At 39.3% G+C, this 23,429-nt stretch overlaps 2 protein-coding genes across 2 annotated transcripts; one reads left to right on the top strand and one right to left on the bottom strand.

The window, feature by feature from the left end:
• Positions 1 to 1,927: 1,927 nt before the first annotated feature.
• On the bottom strand, positions 1,928 to 9,777 carry THAP5 (THAP domain containing 5). Its single transcript, XM_069851359.1, has 3 exons — positions 9,665 to 9,777; positions 5,228 to 5,417; positions 1,928 to 3,448 (listed from the first exon to the last, which is right to left on the bottom strand). The coding sequence occupies exons 1-3, from the start codon at positions 9,745 to 9,747 to the stop codon at positions 2,486 to 2,488; spliced, it is 1,236 nt and encodes a 411-aa protein (XP_069707460.1). The 5' UTR covers positions 9,748 to 9,777; the 3' UTR covers positions 1,928 to 2,485.
• A 3,406-nt stretch (positions 9,778 to 13,183) lies between these two features.
• Positions 13,184 to 19,537, top strand: DNAJB9 (DnaJ heat shock protein family (Hsp40) member B9). Its single transcript, XM_069851345.1, has 2 exons — positions 13,184 to 13,446; positions 15,181 to 19,537. The coding sequence occupies exons 1-2, from the start codon at positions 13,230 to 13,232 to the stop codon at positions 15,609 to 15,611; spliced, it is 648 nt and encodes a 215-aa protein (XP_069707446.1). The 5' UTR covers positions 13,184 to 13,229; the 3' UTR covers positions 15,612 to 19,537.
• The last annotated feature ends 3,892 nt before the right edge of the window (positions 19,538 to 23,429 follow it).

The following is a 23,429-nucleotide window of genomic DNA, read 5'->3' as shown; positions in this document are numbered from 1 at the left end:
TCAGATTTTTTTTTTAAAGTTGGTGATGCTGCCTGCTGCAGAAACCGTGAACTTCAATGGGATGGACACACTATGATCTGACATACTGAGAGCAATCACGTATCAAATTTAGAATTAAGGAAAATAGTAAATACAAACCTATAGTTGTAAAGCTCTACTTGAAAACACCAGGTTAATAAATTGTCATATTATTTAACATCTTTTGTAAGACACCTTTGTTAACACTTACAATATCCTGCTGGCTAGGAGAGTAGGGCTTACTTCAGGCAGCCGTCAGGTAATAGGCTCAGGTGAGAAGAGTCAATTGTAGACCTTAAAAATGACCTACCTGACATAAAAAATGTGTGTAAAGAAGAAAAAGGGCCACCCTAGGCACATTGGCCCAGATCACCCTATAGGAAGGAGATTTGTACACTTGGTCACGTGCTTGTAGAGTCACTGCATTTTTCTGCCACAGTCCCAAAAAACTCTATAAAAGGAGAATCATGCATTTGTTGTTTCCTAGGTTTAAAGACATCTATGACACAAGTTATGATACTGGAAGCACTCTGACAAATATTCTTTCTTCAGGAATAGAGTTTTGCTGAGACTACAGCTAAAAGTGTGGTAACTTTTGCCATGTCTGAACTCTTATTGACACTGAAGACCTGCAGTGGACTTCTGAACTGGGCAGTAACTTTTAAAAGACAGAGTGTTAGCAGAGGGGTTTATAGAGTCATAAAATTCCTGAAATTGCCAAATCATTTAGCAATTTCATATAGCATTTTGTAAGTCACTTTGAAAGTTCTCTTACTTTATAAAAAAAATTACAAAATGTGCAGTTCAGAGTGGCCACCTGGCCAACATTCACAAGATTAGACCCTGTATAGCAGCAGTGTTTCAAGAAGATACAGGATACCCCTTGTGATTTTGAAGAACAAAAGGCAGAACAGGCATGTTTTTGTTGCAGGGACAGGACTCTAATAAGGAAACAAAGGAGTAGGCCACAGAGACCTGGTAAATAATTCATTGTGTTATAACTGACCTTTAGCTTCAGCAATTTTCCCAAGCATATCCTGCACTTAAACTAGCTAACTTCTTTCAGGCTCCAAGGACAAAATGGACACAGTACTGCAGATGTGGCCTCAATAAGGCAGAAAACAAAGGGAAGGTAACCTCCCCCTACCTGCTGGCCACACTCTCCTCAACGCACCTCAGGATACCATTGGTCTCCTGGGCCATGAGGGCATATTGCTGGCCATGTTTAGCTTACTGTCCATCAGGACTCCCAGGTCCTTCCCCACAGAGCTGCTGTCCAGGTCAACCCTTAGCCTTTACTGGTATATCCAAGTTCCTCAAATAATAATAATCATTGTAGAATAGACTAGACTTGACTAGTTCGGTTGGAAGGGGCCTACAATGAGCATCTAGTCCAACTGCAATGTACAGCTGGGACTCGATAAGCCAGTACTTGTTCACTGCAGTAGACTGTACAGCAGAAAGTACTTAAGTAAACTGATTTTCCTCAAAATGAATTGTCAATATCTTTCTACTGCAGTGGTATGCTGTACATAAGAAACAGTTTAAAAAAATCAATACAGGGGGAGGATATCTAGTTTTGTAATTCCATTTCTTGAACAGTAAGACAGAGAAAAATAATGAGCAAGATACTGCTACTTTCACAACCAATGTACTCTGCCTTGTTTTCTTCAGTGCTTTACTAAAGGTACATGCATTACTCAGCTACAGATTTTTAAGGGGATCAATGCTGAGCATATAGCAGTCATTGAATAGTTAGAGCGTTCCCTTTTACTAACCAACACAAATATCACTATTTAAGATAATTCTCTCCATTTGAGCTGAACCATCCAAAAATGTGACGGACCTGTTCACTGTAACAATATTCTTAAGGAATTTTTGTTTCTAGAACTAAATGAAAGGAAGCACCTTTTATTGCAGAAACAATTTTAATAAGGTCAAAATGTACAAAACCCTTATGAGATTAAAGCTTAACTGTGGCCTCATGGGTCAATGTGTATTACATACCTCATTACTCATTTCAAAGAGAACCCGGATACTTTTCTTTCTTCCTTTTTAAACAACAGTTTTATAACTGGTCACCCTACATGGTTATTTTGTCCATTCTACTGCTGCCCCAAATGCAGGAGTTGCATGCTTCAGAGGAGCCTGCAGGTAGAAAGTTTTAGCTTCTCTTCATTGAATCAAATACACTTTTAAACAAAACTTTAACAGATTTGATTTTGTATTAAAGCTTACTTGCAAGTTATGTTTTACAGGCAATATTCTACAACCTAGCTTTGGCTGTAGTTGGTGTAACATTTTAAAGAATAGTTGCTATTCACAGAAATTGCATTATATGTTTAAAAAAGCATAACTGAAACAGAAGTTATTTTGGCCAGAAGCACAGTCAAAGGAGGCTAAAAAGCTGTTTTAGAACAAACACTGAAGGCCTTTACTGTATCATAATCACAATCATCGAACGTCTTTATGGTATCATAGTCACTTCAAGTGGTGTAAAGCGCTTTTCTACGATCTTAAGCTTTTCTTCAGAAAGCAGGTTTTCTTGTTTCAGTTGTCCAATAAGAGTTTCCAAGGACCTGAGTCTCCCCAAAGTTTTTATCTCCTGCATTTCTAGTAAAGTTATCTTAGAGTGGAGCTTTGAAATTTTTTGCCAAAGATAATCTCTGTCTATGTCTTGTTTGCAGTATGAATGCTCGGTTTGTAATACTTCATTTCCACCATATGCACTCATATACACAGATTTATCTGTTTCTGTCTCCTCTGCATTGACAAACTCTTGCTTAATAGGCAGGAAAGAACTATTTACTAATTCAGACTCTTCTGGACTTTCAGCTGGCACAATGATAGCAATGACAGATTCTTTGCTTCCACTGAACTGTTCAATAGTTTGTGTGATGGTATTCAGTAAAACTGCATTTTCACTTGTCGGCTGTACTTCAACAGAACACCCTACAACATGAGTGTCAGGATTTTCAATTGCATAGTCAGTAATTGAACCGAAAGCATCTTTCAGTTTCAGAGATGAATTCAAATAGTTGGGGTCTGCAAATTGCAAGACTGTAGCTGTACAGCCTACTGGATCCTCTATAGAAGTATGAATGCTGGTGGTTTCCACGCTCGGAACTGCTGCTGCCATTAGAACTGGATTCGGTTGATGTATATGCTGCCTAGATGAATCACCAAGAATGACAGTGTCTGCCTGAGACTCTTCTCCATTTTGAAGCTGTAGCTCTTGAATTTGTAAAGTTTTACTCAAGGCAGTCAAGCAAGCTACTTCTGCTTTTTCAGATACATTTTCTGCAATCACAGGATTTTTCTTAGGTGCACAAAGTGGTACAGATGTCTTCTCTAACTCTGCATTTTTATTTGTTTCTTCCAGGTCTTGTCTCTTTCTCTCTTGTGGGGTGTTCCGAATAGAGTCTTTATCCTGGAGAAAGAAAAAAACCAAACACACAAATCTAACCACCTTGTGACTTTGATATAACTAGAACATAAAAAACCAACTGGGCAAATCTCATTCCATAGCATGATACTACAGAACCAATAATTTAGATAAGAAGTGTTTAAAAATTACATCCACGACTTGAAAATTCACACAAGTGTCACATAAGCTTCAGGTCCTAAAAGTTCAAATATTATTTTAATGCTCTAAAGGCAACAATACTTTTCTTTCGTTTTTCTTTTTCAAGCTCTAAGGGACTTTACTGATTTACATGGGGCATCCTAATTTTAAAAGCACTTGAAAAGAAGGGCCTAGACAAATCTGTTTGACAAAGACTGGCTAAAATCTCCTATTACTACCTGAAACACTGTATTGAATATAAGTGTATCAAGTATATCCAGTACAAGACTTTCACATCAAAAAAAAGTTGTTTGAGCCTGTTATGGCAAATTTTTAATCATGTAGGCCACTGTAAAGAGAATTTAATAACAACAAAGATTATAAACAATGAAATATATTCAAACACAAACACATATACTGATTTTTAAACAAGCAATTCAATTCTGACAACTAAACTTGGCAATTCATAAAAAACGAGATTTATTTTTGGATGGATAGAAATTTTAACAGAAGGACAAAATTTTAACGTGACTTTAAACAGAAGTTGTTACTGAAAGAGGGATAGTTTAAAACTTATCCTTTTTTAGCCACCTTCTTTTCCCCTCCTCCATATAAAGTGTATCACCATGCAACTTGATTTAAGATCAGCATCCAAACAAGCTTTTTGATATGTCTGTCAGTGAGACATAAAAAATAAATCATAGAATCATTAAGGTTGGAAAAGACCAAAAAAGATCATCCAGTCCAACTATCAGCCCAATACCACTGTGCCTAATAAACGTTTTTTAAACACCTCCAGGGATGGTGACTCCACCACTTCCCTAAGGAGTCTGTTCCAACGCTTCACCACTCTTTCAGTAAAGAAATTTCTCCTAGTAGCCCATCTAAATCTCCCCTGGCACAACTTGAGGCCATTTCCACTCACCCTGTTGCTAGTTGCTTGGGAGAAGAGAGCCAACACCCACCTCACTACAACCTCCTTTCAGGTTTTTGTAGAGGGCAATATGGCCTCCCTTATCATAATACACTAATGCCGAGTGCCTTATTTTTTTAAAGCAGGATTGGTTATGAAGAGACCAAGTTGCAGAAGATCAAGATTAGCTGCATGTGTAGCACTGTATTTTTATGCAACCAACAGTAAAACTCTGTGAAAGACAAGGTGGATAGTCTTTATCAGCCTAAGCTCGTGAGCTCTTTGGTGTTAGAGAGGTTAGGGACAGGAAAGAGAAATGTGTAGTTTGAAACGAATACATTTCAAAGCCAGTATTTATGTATAATTAATAAAAGGCCTTAAAAGAACATTAAAATATTAATTAAGGGTAATTGCATAGTAATAAATATTTAGAATCATAATTGTCTCATAGGAAATTTATTTTTCTGTGGAAAACTTCCAATAGAAACGCTTCTGTAATTTCCAGTAAAAAGAGATACTGAGCCTCCAGTCAAAGTATGGAAAGTTTCTCTTCCTTTATGCTATGGAGTCACATACTCGTTTTGTGTCAGTCCCATTGACAAAATATTTTGATGGATGGGAATTCCATTTTTCAAATAAAATATGAATACATTAATGATAATTAGAACATATGTATTACATAAATAGTTGGTTAGCTTTGTACTACAACAAGAAAGCTAGGAATGTATTACCTCATCATCTGGGGAAGAAAAAATTGTTGGTACAGCAGTATGTTTCAAGTATCGTATACCCCATCGCACATCGAGAGAATCGGGGGTGAAATGATCACTGCAGAGAAGCTGGTGCTTACTTGGAGTCCACGCATCTCGTTTCATATTCCGCAACCATTTCTCCAGTCTCTCTTTATCATGAAGTGGAAACCTTTATTAAATCAGTTGAAAAACAAAACAAAACAAAAAAACAACATAAAGAGACCCCGTTATTTTTGCCTTTCTTTCTACTTTTTAAATAAGAACATCTGATTGTTCCTTACAAAATAGTCTGTAGATTAAGATAGTCCTTTTTAAAAAAATTTAGATGTGAAATGCTAATCAAGATGTCACTTACATGTAATCCAATAATTATCTCAATTATTTTTAGATAATATTTGCTCCAGAACTCAGCAGCAGAATTCATGTTCATTTCTTCCAGCCAAGGGTTTCAGAACCCAAGGGCAAGATGTTTTAAAAGGCTTGTTTCTCCAACATTGCTTAAAGAGTAGTTCTTCTTAAGTCAGATGAAATACTCTGACTTAGATTAAAAAAACCTCATTTTAGAAATAGTATTTGCAGAGATTTTTTGTCTTGCTAGATACAATGAATAACAAACCCATTTGTTACTAATTTTTATTTAACAGAGTACCTGTTAATATATATCATACTTTGGATTATCTGATACCAGTGCAGGATTTAAATTTTGTTCAAAAAGTAAACACACACAATTGCAAAGCATTTCTATAGTTTGTGTTGCAGAAATTAAGCTTTCTTACAGTGTTGAAAGCCCCCACAACATTATGTAATCCATAACTAACTTTTCAACCTTTCCAACTATTTAAAAAGGAAAATGAAGAGTACAGTACACACAGTCAGAGAAAAAAAAAATCAGTTTTGAAAATACATGCAAACAGTCAGACCTAGGAAGGAGAAGTAAATTAGAAGAAAGTCGGTGAAGATATGTAATTTACTTAATGAACTGCAATACACAAATTAAAGGGAAACTAAAGGCTCATTATGATATGATAATGGCAACATAGAACACTCAGACCACTCTTGCCTCTGATCTCTCACCAGACAGACATCAGGGAACTTGAAATACATTTATGGATTTCTCTAGTCCATACCAAATATCTTTCAACTTCAGCATTTAACCACATAGGATATACATAAACAGTAATTTGAATTCTGAGCCCTGTTAAATAACAGCTGTTAAGAAAGCCATAGTGAGGCTGCATCTGTTGCACTGTGTCCAGTTTTGGGTACCCCAGTTCAACGAACAACTGGAGAGAGAACAGCAGAGGGCCATGAAGATGATCAGGGGACTGTAGCATCTCTCTTAGGAGGCAAGGCTGAGTGACCAGGGTCTGTTTAGCCTGGAAAAGCGAACACTGAGAGGGGATATTACCAGTGCTTATCAATATCCAAATGGCGGATGTCAAGAGGATGAGGCCAGACTCTTATCAGTGGTGCCCAGCAGCAAAACAAGGGGCAATGCACACAAATTGGAACACCGGAAGTTTCATCTGAACATGAGGAAAAGCTTCTCTACTTTGAAGGTGACAGCACTGGAACAGGCTGCACAAGGTGGTTGTGGAGTCTCCTCTGGAGATATTCAAAACCCACCTGGACACATTCCTGTGCAACCTGCTCTAGGTGAACTTGCTTTACCAAGGGGACTGGACTAGATGGTCTCCAGAGATGCCTTTGAATCCCAACCATTCTGCGATTCTGCGAAAACCTAGCTGTTGGCAATACCATGGACAACAGAAATATCCATATCTGAACAAGTACCTACAGCCTCTTTACAAGAGCCAGGGTTTTTTTTTCACTCCCTAAATAAAAAGAGAGCATTTCTAACTCCATCTCTCTTTCCTTAGCTCTTTTTTCCCTTTCAATTAACAATCAGTTATTTTAGTAATGCTTATTACCAACTGTTAATGGATCTTCAAGGCATAAAAGGTCTGGTTTTCAGTGAGGTATTCACACACAATAGAACCTCAAGAGAGCCCTGTCACCTGAATGCTACAAAAGGCACCAGCACTGCTACTTCTTGGCAAACCCTGGATCCCACCCTCAAACCTCTGAAGCTGCAGGTTTCCTCCAGAATTCCACATGCCAATGACCTGCTTAAGGAGGCCCATAGTGTTCCAAAATTGCAAACTTAGTTGACTTTGAGAGAAAGACACCTGAGGTTCACAGGATAAATGTGCGTGTCTTCACCCATCTTTTGAAATTTTTGCCATTTAAGTGTCGCAGTTACCAAGGAAACCGAATAAGCTTTTGATGAATCTAGCTCCAAGTATGCGCAGGAATGTAAGGAACAATACTAGCAAGAACATAATAACCTCTCAAGGACAGGTTAGAGATTCAGGCTTCTCAAATCCTGCCTACTTAGATTATGTACGCCCAATAGCAGCATTACGTGTTATACAGCATGCCCTGTGAGTAACAGCTTAGCGTGGGATGTGACTGTATAGGTCCAAACAAGACTGTTGGTAAGAGGACGGCTTCTTTCAACTAAAGGTCACGTCACCAATTGTAGTCTCTCCAAGGGCTGCTGATGCCCTTGGAACACAGCACTCACTGCCTCCCCCAGTCACCCTGCTTGACCAGGGAAACAAAATAATTTGTAGTGAGAGACAATGTCTGATAGTGAAATTTATTACTTTAGCTTAAAGGCAACTTTGCCAAAACCTACTACCCCCTTACCCATTAATAGAATCTGTTCTCTGGTGTAAATCGGACACAAAAGGGAAAAATGGGAAGAGGAATTTGACAGAATTTATTCAAGAGCCAACACCACTGCACAAGTCAGACAGGTGAAGAAATAAAAGAATGACAGGTAGTTAGGCCAGCTGAGATTAGGTCACTCTTAAAAAGTCTGAGAGAAGCTCAGACCTAAACCTACACAGCAGCAGAGGACTCTTTGTTAGGATGGTAACAGGCAAAGAAATAAAACTTGCATAACACTGCAATTCATGTCAGTAGCAGTTGCTGGTGTAGGAAAAGAGATCTCTATAAATCAAATCTCGGTACTTCTACAGGACCACAGTACTTGGTAATGCAGTACAATTCAATTTCTAGATAAAACAGCTGTGACTTTGAATATAAATATTTATCAGTACTCAGACTTATTTTGATCATCCATATGGCAGTCATAGTCTCCAGAGCAATATAAGTAATTTATTTCCCCTAATCTTCATGACTGGTTTATGATCAATCACATATTAGAGACACTTTGGGATAAAGAGGCTTCCTTCAACCTAACCTAAAATGCCTTTCAAAGCAGTCTTCCTGTGGACCTACCTGTGCAGCCTTCCTGATCTTGAAAGAACAAGCATATTCAGCATTTGAATCAAACTGGCAACTTAGTTTGAGGCATCAATTTTGAGGCTAGTTGTAATATTTATTCCTCATTTTTTTCTTAAATGCTACAAAATTCCTTCTGTTGACAAACACTTACTGTACTTTTATGCAACAGAAATATATTAGTATTTAGCTACCCACAGTGTGCTCCCATCAGGGTTGAGAAACACTGTTTCTAACTCTACGTTCTGGAAATCAATAGCCAGGTAACCACAGCAGCACAGATGTCCTATCCCTACAAGCCTTTGTGAACATTCCCTCTCCATCTTTCTTGTAGGACCCTCCACATATTGGAAGGCTGCTATAAGGTCTCCTTGGAACCTTCTCTTCTCCAGGCTGAACAAGCCCAACTCTCACAGCCTGTCCTCATATGGGAGGTGCTCCAGCCCTTGGATCATCTTTGTAGCCCTCCTCTAGACCCATTCCAATGGCTCCATACCCCTCCTATCTTGAGGATTCCAGAACTGGACACAATACTCCAGATGAGGTCTCACAAGAGTGTAACAGAGGGGCAGAATCACCTCCCTCGACCTGCTGGCCACGCTTCTCTTGATGCAGCCCAGGATATGGTTGGCATTTTGAGCTGTGTGTACACATTGCCTGCTCATGTCAAACTTCTCATCAATCAGCACCCTCAAGCCCTTCTCTGCAGGGCTGCTCTCAATCACATCATCCCCCATCCTGTACTGAAATCGGGGCTTGCACCGACCCAGGTGTAGGACTTTGCACTTGGCCTTGTTGAACCTCAGGAGATTCACACAGGGCCACTTCTCCAGCCTGTCCAGGTCCCTCTAGATGACATCCCGCCCTTCCGGTGTGGCAACTGCACCACTCAGCTTGGTGTCATCTTCCCGCCCGCAGACAAGAGGGTTATTCCCTCCACCCGCCGGGGACCAGCGGGGCTCAGAGCCGCCCTTCGGGGTCGCACCCTCAGCCATTTACCGCCCCCACCCCCGGTCCGGCGGGGCCGCTGCGGGCCTCGCCTCAGGGCCGGCCCCGTTGGCGTTCACCACCGGCGGCGCTGCCGCGGGCCCCCCGTCCACTCACGGGTAGAAGCTCAGCTTGCGCTGGTCCCGGGCGCTCTGCCCGCCGCGGTTCTTGCAGTGGGCCGCGGCGCAGTACCGCGGCATGGCGCCCGCCGCCCCGCGCGCTAGGGGCGGAAGCCCCGCCCCGCGCCTTCCGGGTCACGTGGGGCCGGGCGGCCAATGGCGCGGCGCTCCGTGTCGGATTCGCCGCCGCGGGGAGGGGAAAGGCCCTGCGCGAGCGCCCTGGGGCGGGAGCGGCGCGCGCGGCGCTGAGGCGCGAGGTGAGGGACACCGGGACGCGGTCTGGGGGGTTTATTTGCCCTTGTGGCCCCTCAGGGCTCTTGCTTCCCGCTAGGCCCACCCGCTTGTCTGGTCTTCCCCTCCGGGTTGAGGTGGGACCGCGTCGTTCCGAGTGGCCGGTTCCACCTGCCGGGATCCGGGCCGGCCTCCTCGGGCCGGCGAGGGGGCGCCGGGGAGGCTCCGTCTCGTTCCCGTGTTCTCCGGAGCGAGGGGCCGCTTTCCCCTCAGCGTAGGGGAGGCCAAGGGAAAAACCAACCCTGGAGTTGGACAGGCTTTTCTGTGACTCTAGACTAGTAGGTTTGCTTACGCAGCGGGGTAGTCGTGATACGAAAACGCATGGAACATTCCGGTAGCTTTCTTGCTACTAAGAAATTGCTTGTGAAAATAATCGTATGGTATTAGGGTTCCGCTGGACAGCGTGTTGCAGTTCATGTAATCAAAGCAGTAGTGGTGCTGTGGATTTTCTGAGTATGGGAGACTTTGTGAATATAAGCATTTAACTAAGGTTTTTGTCAGTTAGTACCTATTGCTGTATTCCACCTTAAGAAAATACAGCGTTTGTACTGCAAGATGGGAATGGTTCCTTATTTTCTGTACGTGGCAGATTTTTTATTCCAGGTGCGTCATCCTTAAACATCGCTTCATAATGCAGCTATTGGTAAATGATGATAAACTAATAGACAAGTGGTTAATATCTACTGGGCATATGTTGGAAAGTGAAACCTATCTGTCCTTTTTTATTTGAGAAACTATAAGAGAAGATGTGTAAGTAGAATAAGTGGTTAAAAAGGCTTCATTTTGAAAGGGATTGCAAAAATAGCCAGAGATGGCAGGGCTGTCAGACATTTAACATGTTAGTTTTCAGTGGTACCAGTAAGATGCTGAGAGCATGTAAATAGGTATTTTTTAAAAAGTTAATTATATTATTGATGATAGTGTCTAAATATGAGACTTAATGTCTTTGCGATAACCTTGTAAGTTTAAAATGCTGCTTATATCCGAGTTTTACTTATATTTGATTTTCCTTTACCTTTCATTTTATTCTTATATTTGAATTTCATTGAGTTTTTTAAGGGCTGCGTTGTATTGTGTACATTATTTAAAAAGACAATGAAACTTGAAGTACTGATTTTTTAAAAAAATATATGCTTTAGAAAACCAGATAAAATTAGAGGTAGTATAGCATAGAACTGCTATACAGAAATCAAAATGTAAAACTGTAGAAAAAGGAAAATTTGGGTATAATTCATTATCAAGAATAGTGGAAATTGAGAAGGTTAGGCAGAGTAGAAAACTTTAAAGGGGTGAATTGTTCTCAGACTTGGAAATTATAAAAGGGAATTTATCCCTTAATGAAGGACATAAACTGTTCTTTTTAGCTTTTCTTAGTGGTTAATAGTAGTAGCAGAGAGGTTAGCCTTAAGAAAATGCAGCAGGTCATTATACACACATGACGCAGGTGGAGGGAGATAAAGTAAGATAAAAACAATTTCACCTGTGAGGTTAAGATGTAAACTTCTATCTATAAAGCACAAACAGGAAGAAAGCCCCAAAAATGTGGAAGGAGGTACAGGTATGTAGTTCTTAGTGCCCAGGTGGCAAAGTTTCAGGTTAAGTTAACTCATGAGAGAAAATGTGTGTAAAAGCCTTGGAAAAGCTTATACTAAAAATATGTCAAGACATGCACAAAGAATACTGAAAAGGACTTTCTGTTTGGTATCCAAGTATACTGATCAAAATACAGTTTGTTTCAACTGCTGCTTCTTAACACCTGATACCATGCAGGCTGCTAGCCAAGTAAGTACTTAAGAGAGCATGTCAATCTTAGGAGCATTTTGCTCTTGCCTGTCAATTCACTTCAGCCCCCTTGCTTATCTGTTAGAAATGGCATGTTTTCTGTTTTTGGTGCTTGGGTGTTAAATTTCTTTATAGGGTATGGGCTTTCTATTAAAGGCTTAATTGTCTTATATACCTGATATTCAGATATCTTGAACTCTGTGTGACAGACATTTGGGCCACATGCTGTCTAGAAGTAGTCTAACTTTAATGATACTGAAGACTAAGTTTAGTTTATTCAGCTTTCAGGAAAGCACTGCACCTCTGAGTTGTACTTAGTACTCAAATCAGTGCAATTCTGTGAGGGGGACATGTTACTTCTGATATGTTCAGGGCCTTGTCATAGGTCCTTCTGTTTAGGTGACAGCCAGCATTCTGTCTTTGAATATTGATGTTTCTATACTCTTAGTTTTAAATATAATATGCACAGGCCTTGGAAAAACACTTGATCCCTTCTGGTAGGGAGAACTCACCCTGTCCCTCATAAATCATGAAGGATTATGTAGCTATGTGGAACCGATGTTTCTTATTACTTAGGCCACAGCTTTTTCTTGGAATTCTGTCATCAGTTTGTTTTAAAATTAACTTTTTGACAAATATGTTGCTGAAAACAGTTACGCTTTTTAAGTATTGTGGAAGCTGGTTGTCTTGTATAGAAAACTGTTTTGAGTTCAGTTCAGGCATTCAGATTTTCGTATGCAAACCTTTATATGCTATGGTGTTTATCAGATGAATGGTAGGTGTTTTTATTTAGAGTACAGTCCAGTGTGAAGTTAAGCTAAGCCTGGCCAATTGCAGGGTAAAAGAAAATGTGCACTCCTTAACAGAACTCTGTACTCTAAATGACTGTTTTTATCATGTTGTTCTTAGGTCAGTTAGATGAGCATTAGTACCTAGCAGTCTCATTGCACCTCACAGTCAGTCTGTAGGCGAGTTGTGTTTTCAGGTTCTTCTTGTTGCACAATCTGTTCTGTGAATTGGTCTTCCTGTGTTGAGTAGTGTTTCACAACCTTCACTTAGAGCTGCTCTGTTCATAGTCCTGGAACTCAAGGATTAATTTAAAGCTAGTTCAGGTTTACCAGTGTAAACTATTTGATACAGTGAAACATACCGTGTATTTACTACAATAGCTCTGTGGCAGAATTTACAGTTAAGGATAGGTGCAAAATAAAGATGAATACTGCAATGTGCTTGTGATGACTATGAAATGGAATTTGCAGTATTTTCATTTAAACATTCTGTGATTATTGAGCTAGGGAAATGGACTTTGACACACGTGAAACAATGTGCTTATGTACCTGTCACAGAGAGACTCCTGAAACATACAGATCTTCCTCTTTCAGTTTGTAGTTGCACCTTTAAGTCATTGTAGTTGACCTTTTAAGTCATTGAGGAACCTGAATTAACTTGTTCTTCAAGTATATTTCTTTTTCTTTCTAGGAATCGGAGAAATGGCCACTACACAATCTGTCTTCACATTTGCTCTCTGCATTTTAATGATAACTGAATTAATACTGGCTACAGAGAGCTATTACGATATATTAGGAGTACCAAGAAGTGCATCTGACCGCCAGATCAAGAAGGCATTTCACAAGCTGGCTATGAAATACCACCCAGACAAAAATAAGAGTCCTGGTGCAGAAGCAAAATTTAGAGAAATTGCTGAAGGTAATATATGCTAACCTTGGTCTTAAATCAATGCATGGTATCTGTGAGCAAATGTGGTAACTTGTGTATACTCTGTTTTTTACTGGATAAGAGGTAAAAGCATCTTTTTTTCAGTTCTACTTCTGTGCTGTTAAGTGTCCATTTTCAGTGTCTGATTTGTTTCTGAGTCCTTGCCACATAGACAGGCCTTTACAGTTTGTATTTCTTCTTATTAGACTTTTTGGCTTATGACTATTGTCACAAAAAAATACTTGGTGATCGGACAACTTTAGCCCTAGGAGTTTCATTTTTATCTCTTGATCTGTCTAGTCAGATCCAACTTAGGATTCAGAAGGACCTAACTCTCCCTAATAACTATGGGAGGTTATCAGAAAAACTCAGCAGAGTGCTTCCAGGGTTTGTGGTGGGTATACAGGAGACAACAGGTGCAAGAGATTCAAAGTGGCTATAAGGGAAAACTTTTTTACCTTGAGGACAGGCCAGTGTTGGAACAGTTTGGTTAGATGTGTTGTGCCCTCCTCAACCTTGTAGATTTTAAGGAATGAGTGGATAAAGCCCTGAGTTATAACCTAGTGTGATTTCATAACTGGCCCTGCTTTGAGCAGATTAGGATAGAGACCTTCTGAGGTCCCTTCCAACGTAATTATCCTCTGATACTACAAATATATCATTCCAAAGAGCTTTCTGATATAATACTGGAAGCAAATAGCCAAGAATGGAAGAAGGCTTGCTGAAAAATAGTGTTCCTACTTCTGTTCCCCATAGACTGTGTTATAACGTCCATTTGTGTCACTCTCCTGACTAAGCTAATAAGAGATTTCTGGGTTTTACATTCTTGTCTGCAGAAAAGTTTTTCTTTGAAAGAAGGTTAGTTATTAATATAACAAAAGGGGGGGACAGTCTTGTGAGATACTTGTGCAGATGTTAGCACCTACTGCAGGAGGAACTGGTTTATCTGAAGTGCTGAATAGTTGTAGCTGTATAGAATAGTTGCAAGTGTTTGACAGATAAGAAAATGAAAGTATTTAAAATACTTCATTTTGTTAGAATAGGTATATAATCTGTTAGAGTTTCTGCATCAAAATACTAGTAGCTGTAGTTCTGGACCAAAGATTGGATGGAAACCTAATTCCATTTCAGGCATCACAAAATCTAGGTTTATTATTGAACTTTTGAAAAAATAAGAATTTAGACGTAGGGGAAACTAGTTTCCATTATTTATACCCACTTGATGTTTATCTAGTTTGCCTTGTTTTGACTGCAGTATGGTTAGAACTTGCTGGCTGGCAAATAATTTTGCAGACATTGCACTGTTTCTTGATAGGAATGTAGTGGGCAGTTAATTTTATTAGGTAGAGCTCCTAACTCATCCTCTCTCCTTTGGTCTTTCTGATCATGTCATTGCTATTTTCTTTCAAATACAGAAACTAAACTTTATTGCCAGTTAAGCTATGTTATATCATGTGAATTTCAAGTTTTGAGGATATAGTCTGTCCTTGTAGTATAGCTATGTTTATTATTATAAATAATTTATTTTGCCACAGCTTGTTTTGTGTTGGAGAAAGTTAAATTTTGGGATTGATTTGGCTTGCATGTCAAATAAAAGTCTTACTTGACATCTGTCCTGTTGAGGGAGTATGAGAAAGCTGTTGTTCTTTGTATTTGTGTATGGTTTTCTTTTTTAAAAATGGGAATGTAAATAAACTTTTTAATTTTTTTCCCCTGAAAAAATAGCATATGAAACATTATCAGATGAGAATAAACGAAGAGAGTATGATCAGTTTGGCCATCGTGGAGGACAAGGCAACAATGAAAGCCCATTTCATCAGTCATTTAACTTCAACTTTGATGATCTGTTCAAAGACTTTGACCTCTTTAGTGAAAACTCACGGTCAAAAAAGCACTTTGAAAACCATTTCCGAAGTCATCGGGAAGCTCACAGTCGGCAAAGACGTTCTTTCCAAGAGTTCTCCTTTGGAGGTGGACTGTTTGATGAAGTGTTGGAAAATATGGAAAAAATGTTTTCTTTTAGTGACTTTGAAAATGCACACCGACATGCAGTGCGAACTGATAGCAGGTTTCATGGATCCAGCAAGCACTGTCGGACTGTCACTCAGAGACGAGGAAACATGGTTACCACATATACAGACTGTTCCGGACAATAATGTTGCCTTTCTTTTAATGTCTTTTCTTCTTCTTTCAACATCTTCATAACCTTTCTTGGTTTTGTGCTAACATGGAAAAAATCTGTGAACTGTTTTCTCTAAAAAACACTTAATGGCTCTAAAGAAATTGTAGATGTAACTCATTTCAGAATAGAATCAACATGCATTTGGGAGATAGATGTCTCAGTAACCACTTAGAATGGGAATGAAATATCTCATGTGACAGAAGAAATTATATGTATTTCAGTTTACTAAACACTTACCATAAATTTGAACTCCAGCACAAGCTATATATTTTTAATTTCAGAAATATAATTTTTTCATATATGCCAGTTTGGGACTGTTGGAGTTACTGGTGTGTGGATTGCAGTAGAGGAAGTACTTGCTGTTTTTACCTGATGCAGACTTACTGTGCAAATTAGATAACTTACACAAAATAGCATCAGAAACATGACTTAAATGGGTCTTTGTTTCTCTGTCCAGTATTGCAAAAGTATTGATAAAACGCCCGCTTTTTAAAGGGGGAAAACAACAAGAGGGAATACGTTAAGATTATGCTTCACCTAGGAAAGTAATGTAGGAATTAGTTTTATATCCAAATAGCCCTTCATTGGCCTGAAAAGATTCTAGGATTTGAATGACTTATTTAAGGGCTATTCATATATGTAAGCTTGTGTGCACACAAGGTCTTTTTTTTTCCTTTCTAAATACAAGTATCTCTTCAACAAGGTTTGGAAGAACGTACTGAAAACACTCTTGTTTTACACTTAGTATATTAACCATGTGTGCAATGTGGATTCTGTAGCTCAGTTTATTGAATTTAAATGCTCCTCTGTGCTCTTGTGAGCTTAAACAAGATAAACTTGCCTACAGATCCCTCCTGTTTCTGGAAGGGTCTAAATAAAAACAACATAGATTGTGTTTAGATTAACAGATCTATTGCCTGTCAGCCGGAATCTTTCAGAATTGTGACTTGAAAGGTAAATTCTTAGCATAAACACAGAGTAAAACTGAAAACTCTTGTATTCAATACATCTAATTCCTTGTGCTGAAATCTGATCACGTGGACAGTACTAATGGGTAACATGGAAATCCATGACCAGTCTAAACTATTTAAAACTGAAAAACTAAAAAAAAAAGCAAACTCCCTGAATATTTTCACTGATGTCAGTCTGAAATTTCTGGTTTATTTCTTAACTAGTAATACGGGTTTACTATATTAAATTGGTTCTCCTCATAAGATGACTATCACCCACATATTGCTATCTCCTTAAATTGTGAGATAAGAATTTACCTTTCAGACTGATTACATGAGCAGAATGAGTTTTGTAACCAGCAGTGTTCTAAATAGGCTTTGAGTACCTAAAAGCTTTATCAGGAGATTTAACCCTCTGCTTCTCAGATGGATATTGAAAGCTGCCTATTTGCTAAGTAACTTTAATCTTCCCCTCAGGGGTACGTATTATTGCTTGTTCAGTTTTCATTCACTAAATAATTGGAATGGATTGTTGCATTATATTAAGTGCTTTTCCTTTTCCATGTTCTTCTTTATTTATTAATAGACTAATACCTCATATATGGTCTTTATAAAAAGCCAGTAATTTGTGCAACGTTATTGGAATGTGCAATATTCTTATGGTAGGAAAAGTGCTGGAGTGTGTTTGTCTACCCTTTTTCTATGTAAGTAGAGTTTTTTAGTTTCTTCTGTATAATTAATATATAATTCAACCAAAAGTTGCAATTCATGTAGATTCTGCATTTTTTTCTTTAATATACTCCATCACTCGTGCATGAATGAAATTATCTGTCTGATTCATATCATGTGGGTATCCAGTGAACAAATTATCAACTTAAAGCTCTAAATTACTTTCTCTTACAAATACCAAGTTTTTAGAGAGCATTTTTGTTTAAGGAGAATTGTTCCCACTGGTAAGACTTAGGCAGGGTGTGTCCTTTAGTATTAAATATGAGAGAGTATTAGTGGATGTGCTTTAAGGAAGAGGACTGTTGGAACTTAGAGGTGGGAGGCAAGTCTAGAAGCAGAATGCAAAGGTAAAATGTTAACGCACTTCTTAGTCTAGTGAATATCTTCTTCATTTAAATATTTAAAGTTCCTGTTAGAACCAGATGACTTCTCCAAAAGTATTTTTCTCCAGTTACAAACTTGAATCCATTCTGTAATCGTAAATTAGAGGAATAAAAGCTAAAATGAACACTGTAAATTGTAGGAAACGTGGCCACCCAGAACATCTAAATCTGTTTCAAGTGACTACATAAATTCAGTCTTTCAGGCTAAGCTTTTAGGTGAGTATCAAGCAGTTTGGCTGCTTCTAGGTTAGCGTCTACTCTTTAAGGATGACCTGAAGTTTATTCATACAAAGTGTACTTATTTTCCTTAACTCTTTAAAGGCAAACTATTAAACTGATAATAAAGTGGTAGTGTTGCTAGTTTTCTAGCTGATAGTACATTAAAATGACTTCTATCTACTTTTATCTGCTTCCGAATTAGTTCTCTTAATTACTTGTCATAGGTAAACCAACAAATACTTCCTTTTATTCCTATGACTCTGAAAGCGACCTTTCTGTTTGCTTTGGTTGTTGGTCTAAGGTGAAATCCAAAGGAGACCCTGTGCATTGTTTTTCTTTCTATGATGGGTATGCTTTGAATAGACTTCAGGTAGGCTTTCTTCAGGCAGTAGTGTTTGGTTCCATGGCTGTCAGAACACAAGCTTCCAAAAGTTTGTGCTTCTCACTTCTTCAGAAGTCTTGCACATTCTTTTCCTATTTATAGTATTTACGTCATGGCAGGCTCTCCAGCGGAAGTCCTGATATAACCTTATGACACCCCTGGCTTCAGAAGTTTCTGATGTGCTGTCTTGGATCACCACATCTTGTGAAAAGACCTAGCAAAACCTATTTTTTTGTCATGTGACGGTGAAAAGAACCCAACTGTTAATATTTTTGAAAGGCGTTTATGCATATGTAACTCCAAATGGCTGAGTTTCTGAAACTTTACAAATAGTATTTTTTTTCATGTTTGATTTTTTCCATTATACTTTAGAAATGCAGTAACTAGTGGAGCTGAAAGTGCTGTAAAGAAATTAGGGTGCCATTACATTAAACATGTGAAAATGGTTTGTGTCAGATGTCATTTTTCATTTATTTTTCTTCAAGATGTAGATGGAGGCCAAGTTAAAATGGGTTGTGTGGGACTTCTGTGTTGTGGGACATTTTGATCACTGCATTTTTCCCTGAATGGGATTACAGGGTTGGCAGGGAAAAGGGAGTGATGTTGAAAGTAATTGACTTAAATTTTACCTGGTTTGATTTTTTTTAGAGATATTGGGAATGGGTTGAGGTTTAGGCATTATACTTGTAAACCAAGCAAAAGGATGTTTTTATAAGAGGCTGTGTGCATGACAGCTGAAAGCTTCTGCTGTGAACTATCAGGTGTCTGCCTGTGCTTTGACCACCCTGGTGAGTTGCAGGAGAGCAGTGTCCCCAACACTGATTGGCCTGGATTGCCACTGAAGACAAGGTTAGGGTGCTGTTGTGCCAATTTGAGAGTTGACTGCAAGACTGTGCTTGAAAGTTCTTGTTTTCTGGGTCTGATCCTTAGGAGATGGAGGGTATAAAAGTTTTGGGATTTGACGTGTCTCATTAGGCCATTTACGATTAGAGCAGCCTTCCTTGGAACTTAAGCAAATATGCTATCTTAATGCAAACCCAACTTTTGAGGACTGTGTTGGAAGCAATGGAAGATATCTTATATTTCTATGCTGAGGGGTATGGGTTTTAAAAATTAGCTGTAAATTGAAAACTCTCATCAGAAAAGTGACTGTTGGATTTGAAGCAGGTCTTATGGTGGAGTACCTTGGCTGTGCTGTGCAATGGGCTTATTCCAAAATAAAATGCTGTTCAGAGGATCATTTGGCTCTGGTGGCTGATGTGGTTGGGCCTGACCATTCTGCTGTCATGTAGTTATTCATACAGCCGTGCTGCTGTCTTCTGTAGCGTGGGTGCCTGTTTCTTTAGGGATTGGACAGAGACCAGCTTTGTAGAGGGCACTTACTAGTTGTGATATCAATTGACTGTCAGCCACTCCTAGCATGGATCTGATTTCTAGGTTAAGGCTGTAACTCATCCTTGATTCCAGGCTGGTTTTTTTAAAAAAAAAAAAATCCAACAACCTAACCCCAGAAACTGCTTTGAAGTGACTTCATATGAGATGTTACCTATTAAACAATAGTGTTTAACTCAATTGCTTTTTTATTTATTTATTTAAGAACTACAGTAACACTGAAATGAATATTACTGCTTGTGTTGTTGCTTCTGTGGTTGCAGTTGTGCCAAAAGGTGCTGTGGAGGAGCTCAGGTCACTAAGGATGGCTGCAGTGTTCTGCTGTGATTGTGGACCACCTTTTCCAAGCAGTTCTTCCAGAGCAGTCCACCAAGGACTGTTTATATACCTGGTATTAACATAGAGTCACTTTGTTTTTTCTGTGTAGGAAGGAGGTTTTATTTATTAATTTTGATGTGTTGCAGGTCTTTTAGGACTTTGAGTTGTGTGTTTCTCTGGGCTGGCACTTCTCAAAGGTATCTGAGGAGAAAGAGGGACTCACCTGACACATTTTTTTCTTATCCTGAAACCAATTCTTCAGCCAAAGGTAGTTAGAAAGCAGTGCCAATGGTTATCTGAGTCAGTTGTGCCAGTGTCTGGCTGCAGTGGGTATTCAAGCTTGACCTCAAGAGCTGTCTACTCCGGTGGAGATGAACGGAGCATTGCCATTGTACGGGTCTGATGTTGGGCTTTGCAAATACTGCCCCGAGTATTTGACTTGCAGATGCAAGTGAAGTTCATTTCAGGAATAGTTAGGGAAATGAATCATCTTCTTGTGTTTTGGAGGTGGCTAGTTTTTTTTTATTGTTGTTGTATTTTTTGTTTGGTTTTTTGTTTGTTTGCATTTTTTTTTCTTTCTTTCTTTTCTTTTTTTTTTTTCCTCACTGCATGGAGTACTTGGATGAGGAAACCAGAGCTGAGAGAGGGGAATGAGCAAACCAGTAGACCAGTGCTGCCCAAGTTAGGTAGAGAGGACCTCTTTCAATAGCTCATTTCACGAGCATGTTGCTTGTGGGTATGTAATGTCCCAAGTCCTAAACTAAAGAATTTTGGCTAGCATGCATCTAGAAGGCAGAAGCACAAACAGTTCCAGGCTAGATGCAGAAGAACCAGAGGAAATAATGATTGCTTTGGTGTTATGGTTCACCCATCTTCCTATGCCTCACAGCATGTCTCACTGCATGAGGATGGCAACCTCTACCCTGGGATTTCTCCAGGAAGTAGTCAGGATGAAAATAAGTGTTAGTTGCTGGTCAGGCCCTGTTTTCTCCTCGTATGGATGCCTGATTAGGGAATTTGTGGTGGTGGTGATGAATTGGCCTGGCTCCAGAGAAAGACCAGAAATTATGGAAGATGCAGGTGACATAAGCACTGCTGGTATAGCTTGTCTTCCAAAACATTAATCTCCTGCAATGCAAAATGGAGAATTGTTTTAGTAATATTAACTGCAAGGCAGACAGCATATGGAGATGTGAGGCCTGACATGAGTTCAGGAATATTACAGAAGGTGTGCTGCAGGATATAGATGATATGAGCTGCAGAATAGTATCCTCGGCCTGATCTGGGATGTGGAGGGTAGGGTATTGTTTCAGAGTCCAAAAAACCTTTTGTTTAGGGTGGATGAGGTCAACCTCCTCCAGACGTGCAGGATATTGAGCAGTCCCTGTCAGCTGACTCTGGTCAGCTGATGCTGTTGCTGTCTTCTGAAATTATAAGTTCACATCAAACCCTCCTATTAGGCACCACTTGTTACTAGAATTTTATCTAGATGTAAGAAAGAGAGAGAATACAAGTTAGGTATTTACTTCTTGATGTTATTGCTCTCATCTGTTCATCTCCCGCTGGCATGGAAGTGCATATGCTAAATGGGAAATAGGAAAGATGAAGTGAGCCTTGTCTGAGGGGCCCCACTTGACTTTAATCCATTCCGCTTTAGCACCTGGCACTTGCAGGATTTCAGGTAGTGCTCTAATGAAAGGTTGTGTATTATACCCACAGGGCAGGACTAACGTTTATCTTCTGCCATGCACCGATAGGCACTTCAGAGAATTCAAATTCAGAAAAGCAGAACTGAAATGTGTGTCCTGGGGCAGTGTTTGCCAGACTTCACCTGACCGAAGTAGGGGAACCCATTGAAATGCCATGATTGCAATGCTGAGCATGCAGAGCTCCAGCTGAGAGACAAGGTACTCTCTCCTCCTTCCAAATTCCTTAATGAATCCAAACAATGATTTTGATTCAGAGATTCTGCTTTAAAATGTAAGTTGTTTATAAACATGGAAGTTGTTTATAAAATAGTGTGGATCCTCAGCTTGTTGAAGGAGCTAACCCATGCTTGGATTGATGTTTCTGCTACCTCTTGGTAGCTCAGACTGTAGAAAGGCTGGACAGAGGGAATGCTCAGAGTGTTGTTGGGGCCAGTGTGCAGATATTATCACTGCGTACAAATAAATGAAATAATTACCTGTGCAAATGGAACTTATATACAACTTGCTTCTGCTAGGAGCTGAATGCAGAGCTCCTGGCTTGTTGGTAGAAAAGTTATTAAAGTCAAGAAACGTTCTCTCCTTCCCTCCTTAGACCCTCCCTTTTTTGTGTTTTTTTTTTTTTTCCTTTTTCACCTTTTGGCATTTCAGGCTTTACTCTACTCCAGCCTTACTTCCTTGGCAATGACTATAGTCATAGTATTTCTTCTTGCTTTGCATGTCTGTATCAATTCATTTTAGTCTGTGCCTACAGAACGTATTTTGCAAACCAATGACGTTTTGTGAAATGATACAAACCATTTCAGTGCAACCTAATTTCCTGTCTTTCCTGTTGTCTTAGTACACAGCTTGGGGTTTTGTACTAGTTTTCTGTTTTCCCTCTGTCTGTGGGAGGACAAATGACACCAAATTTTGCATAAAGCAAGACAGGTGCTGTCAGATGATATCTCACATAAAATCTGCTGATGTAAGTTTAACCTAAATACTTGAAAAAAAAAATTGGCCTGGTAGAATGAATTTATGTCTAATCAGCACTTTGCATGCTAATGTTGAAGTTTAAAAATAAAAATGAATCCAAAGCCACCAAAACAAAAAAAAAGACCACCTTGGTGAGCGTGTAGAATAACTTGAGCAGGGTAGCTGCTTTCTCTTATAAAATTCTCCTGTGTTGAGGGAAACAGAACTTCTAATGTACAATAAATAAGCAAGGATCTGTAAGGGGTACTGGAGCTAAGTGGTTGGAGCACTGAGACTTCTGGAGTTAGCTTTATGCTGGCTTAAAACCAATGATTTATTTCAACTTATGGACACCTAACAAAAGCAACATATGTCACTTCACAAGGTTTTTGTGTGGTCAACTGAGTTTTATTAACAGTTTGTAAGCACTGTCTCACATGTGCCCAGTTCCAAGGTACTTGGATCCACTTGTATGTCCTTCACTGGCTATGAGAATGCAAGTAGTTATCATGAGTTATGGGTGCTCAGACACACAGTAATTTATTAGATGCTCATAATTCAGTCATGCATTTCAACCTCGATTAGAATTACCCATGGTTACGTAAGTAATGTGAAACAGAGCCATGAGGAGAGGCCAGGTTTCTTGGCTCCTGACATTGCACCCTTATCATGAAGTTATTCTGTCTCTACTTAATTGTGTCCTGCCTGAATCTGAGTCAAATTAACATGCAACATCAGGTAATGTTTTTTTCCATG

This window comes from Phaenicophaeus curvirostris, chromosome 1 (genome assembly GCF_032191515.1).
Source record: "Phaenicophaeus curvirostris isolate KB17595 chromosome 1, BPBGC_Pcur_1.0, whole genome shotgun sequence".
In the NCBI taxonomy this organism is placed as follows: domain Eukaryota; kingdom Metazoa; phylum Chordata; class Aves; order Cuculiformes; family Cuculidae; genus Phaenicophaeus; species Phaenicophaeus curvirostris.
This window is presented reverse-complemented; position numbering and strand designations above follow the sequence as displayed.

Bases quoted from the DNA above. Each gene is read 5' to 3' on its own strand.
- THAP5 (XM_069851359.1), bottom strand. From the start codon at position 9,747: ATGCCGCGGTACTGCGCCGCGGCCCACTGCAAGAACCGCGGCGGGCAG. The intron at 5,418-9,664 runs GTGAGTGGACGG...GATTTAATAAAG, and splicing joins CGCAAGCTGAGCTTCTACCC to GTTTCCACTTCATGATAAAG. The intron at 3,449-5,227 runs GTAATACATTCC...TTCTTTCTCCAG, and splicing joins TTTCTTCCCCAGATGATGAG to GATAAAGACTCTATTCGGAA.
- DNAJB9 (XM_069851345.1), top strand. From the start codon at position 13,230: ATGGCCACTACACAATCTGTCTTCACATTTGCTCTCTGCATTTTAATG. The intron at 13,447-15,180 runs GTAATATATGCT...CTGAAAAAATAG, and splicing joins ATTTAGAGAAATTGCTGAAG to CATATGAAACATTATCAGAT.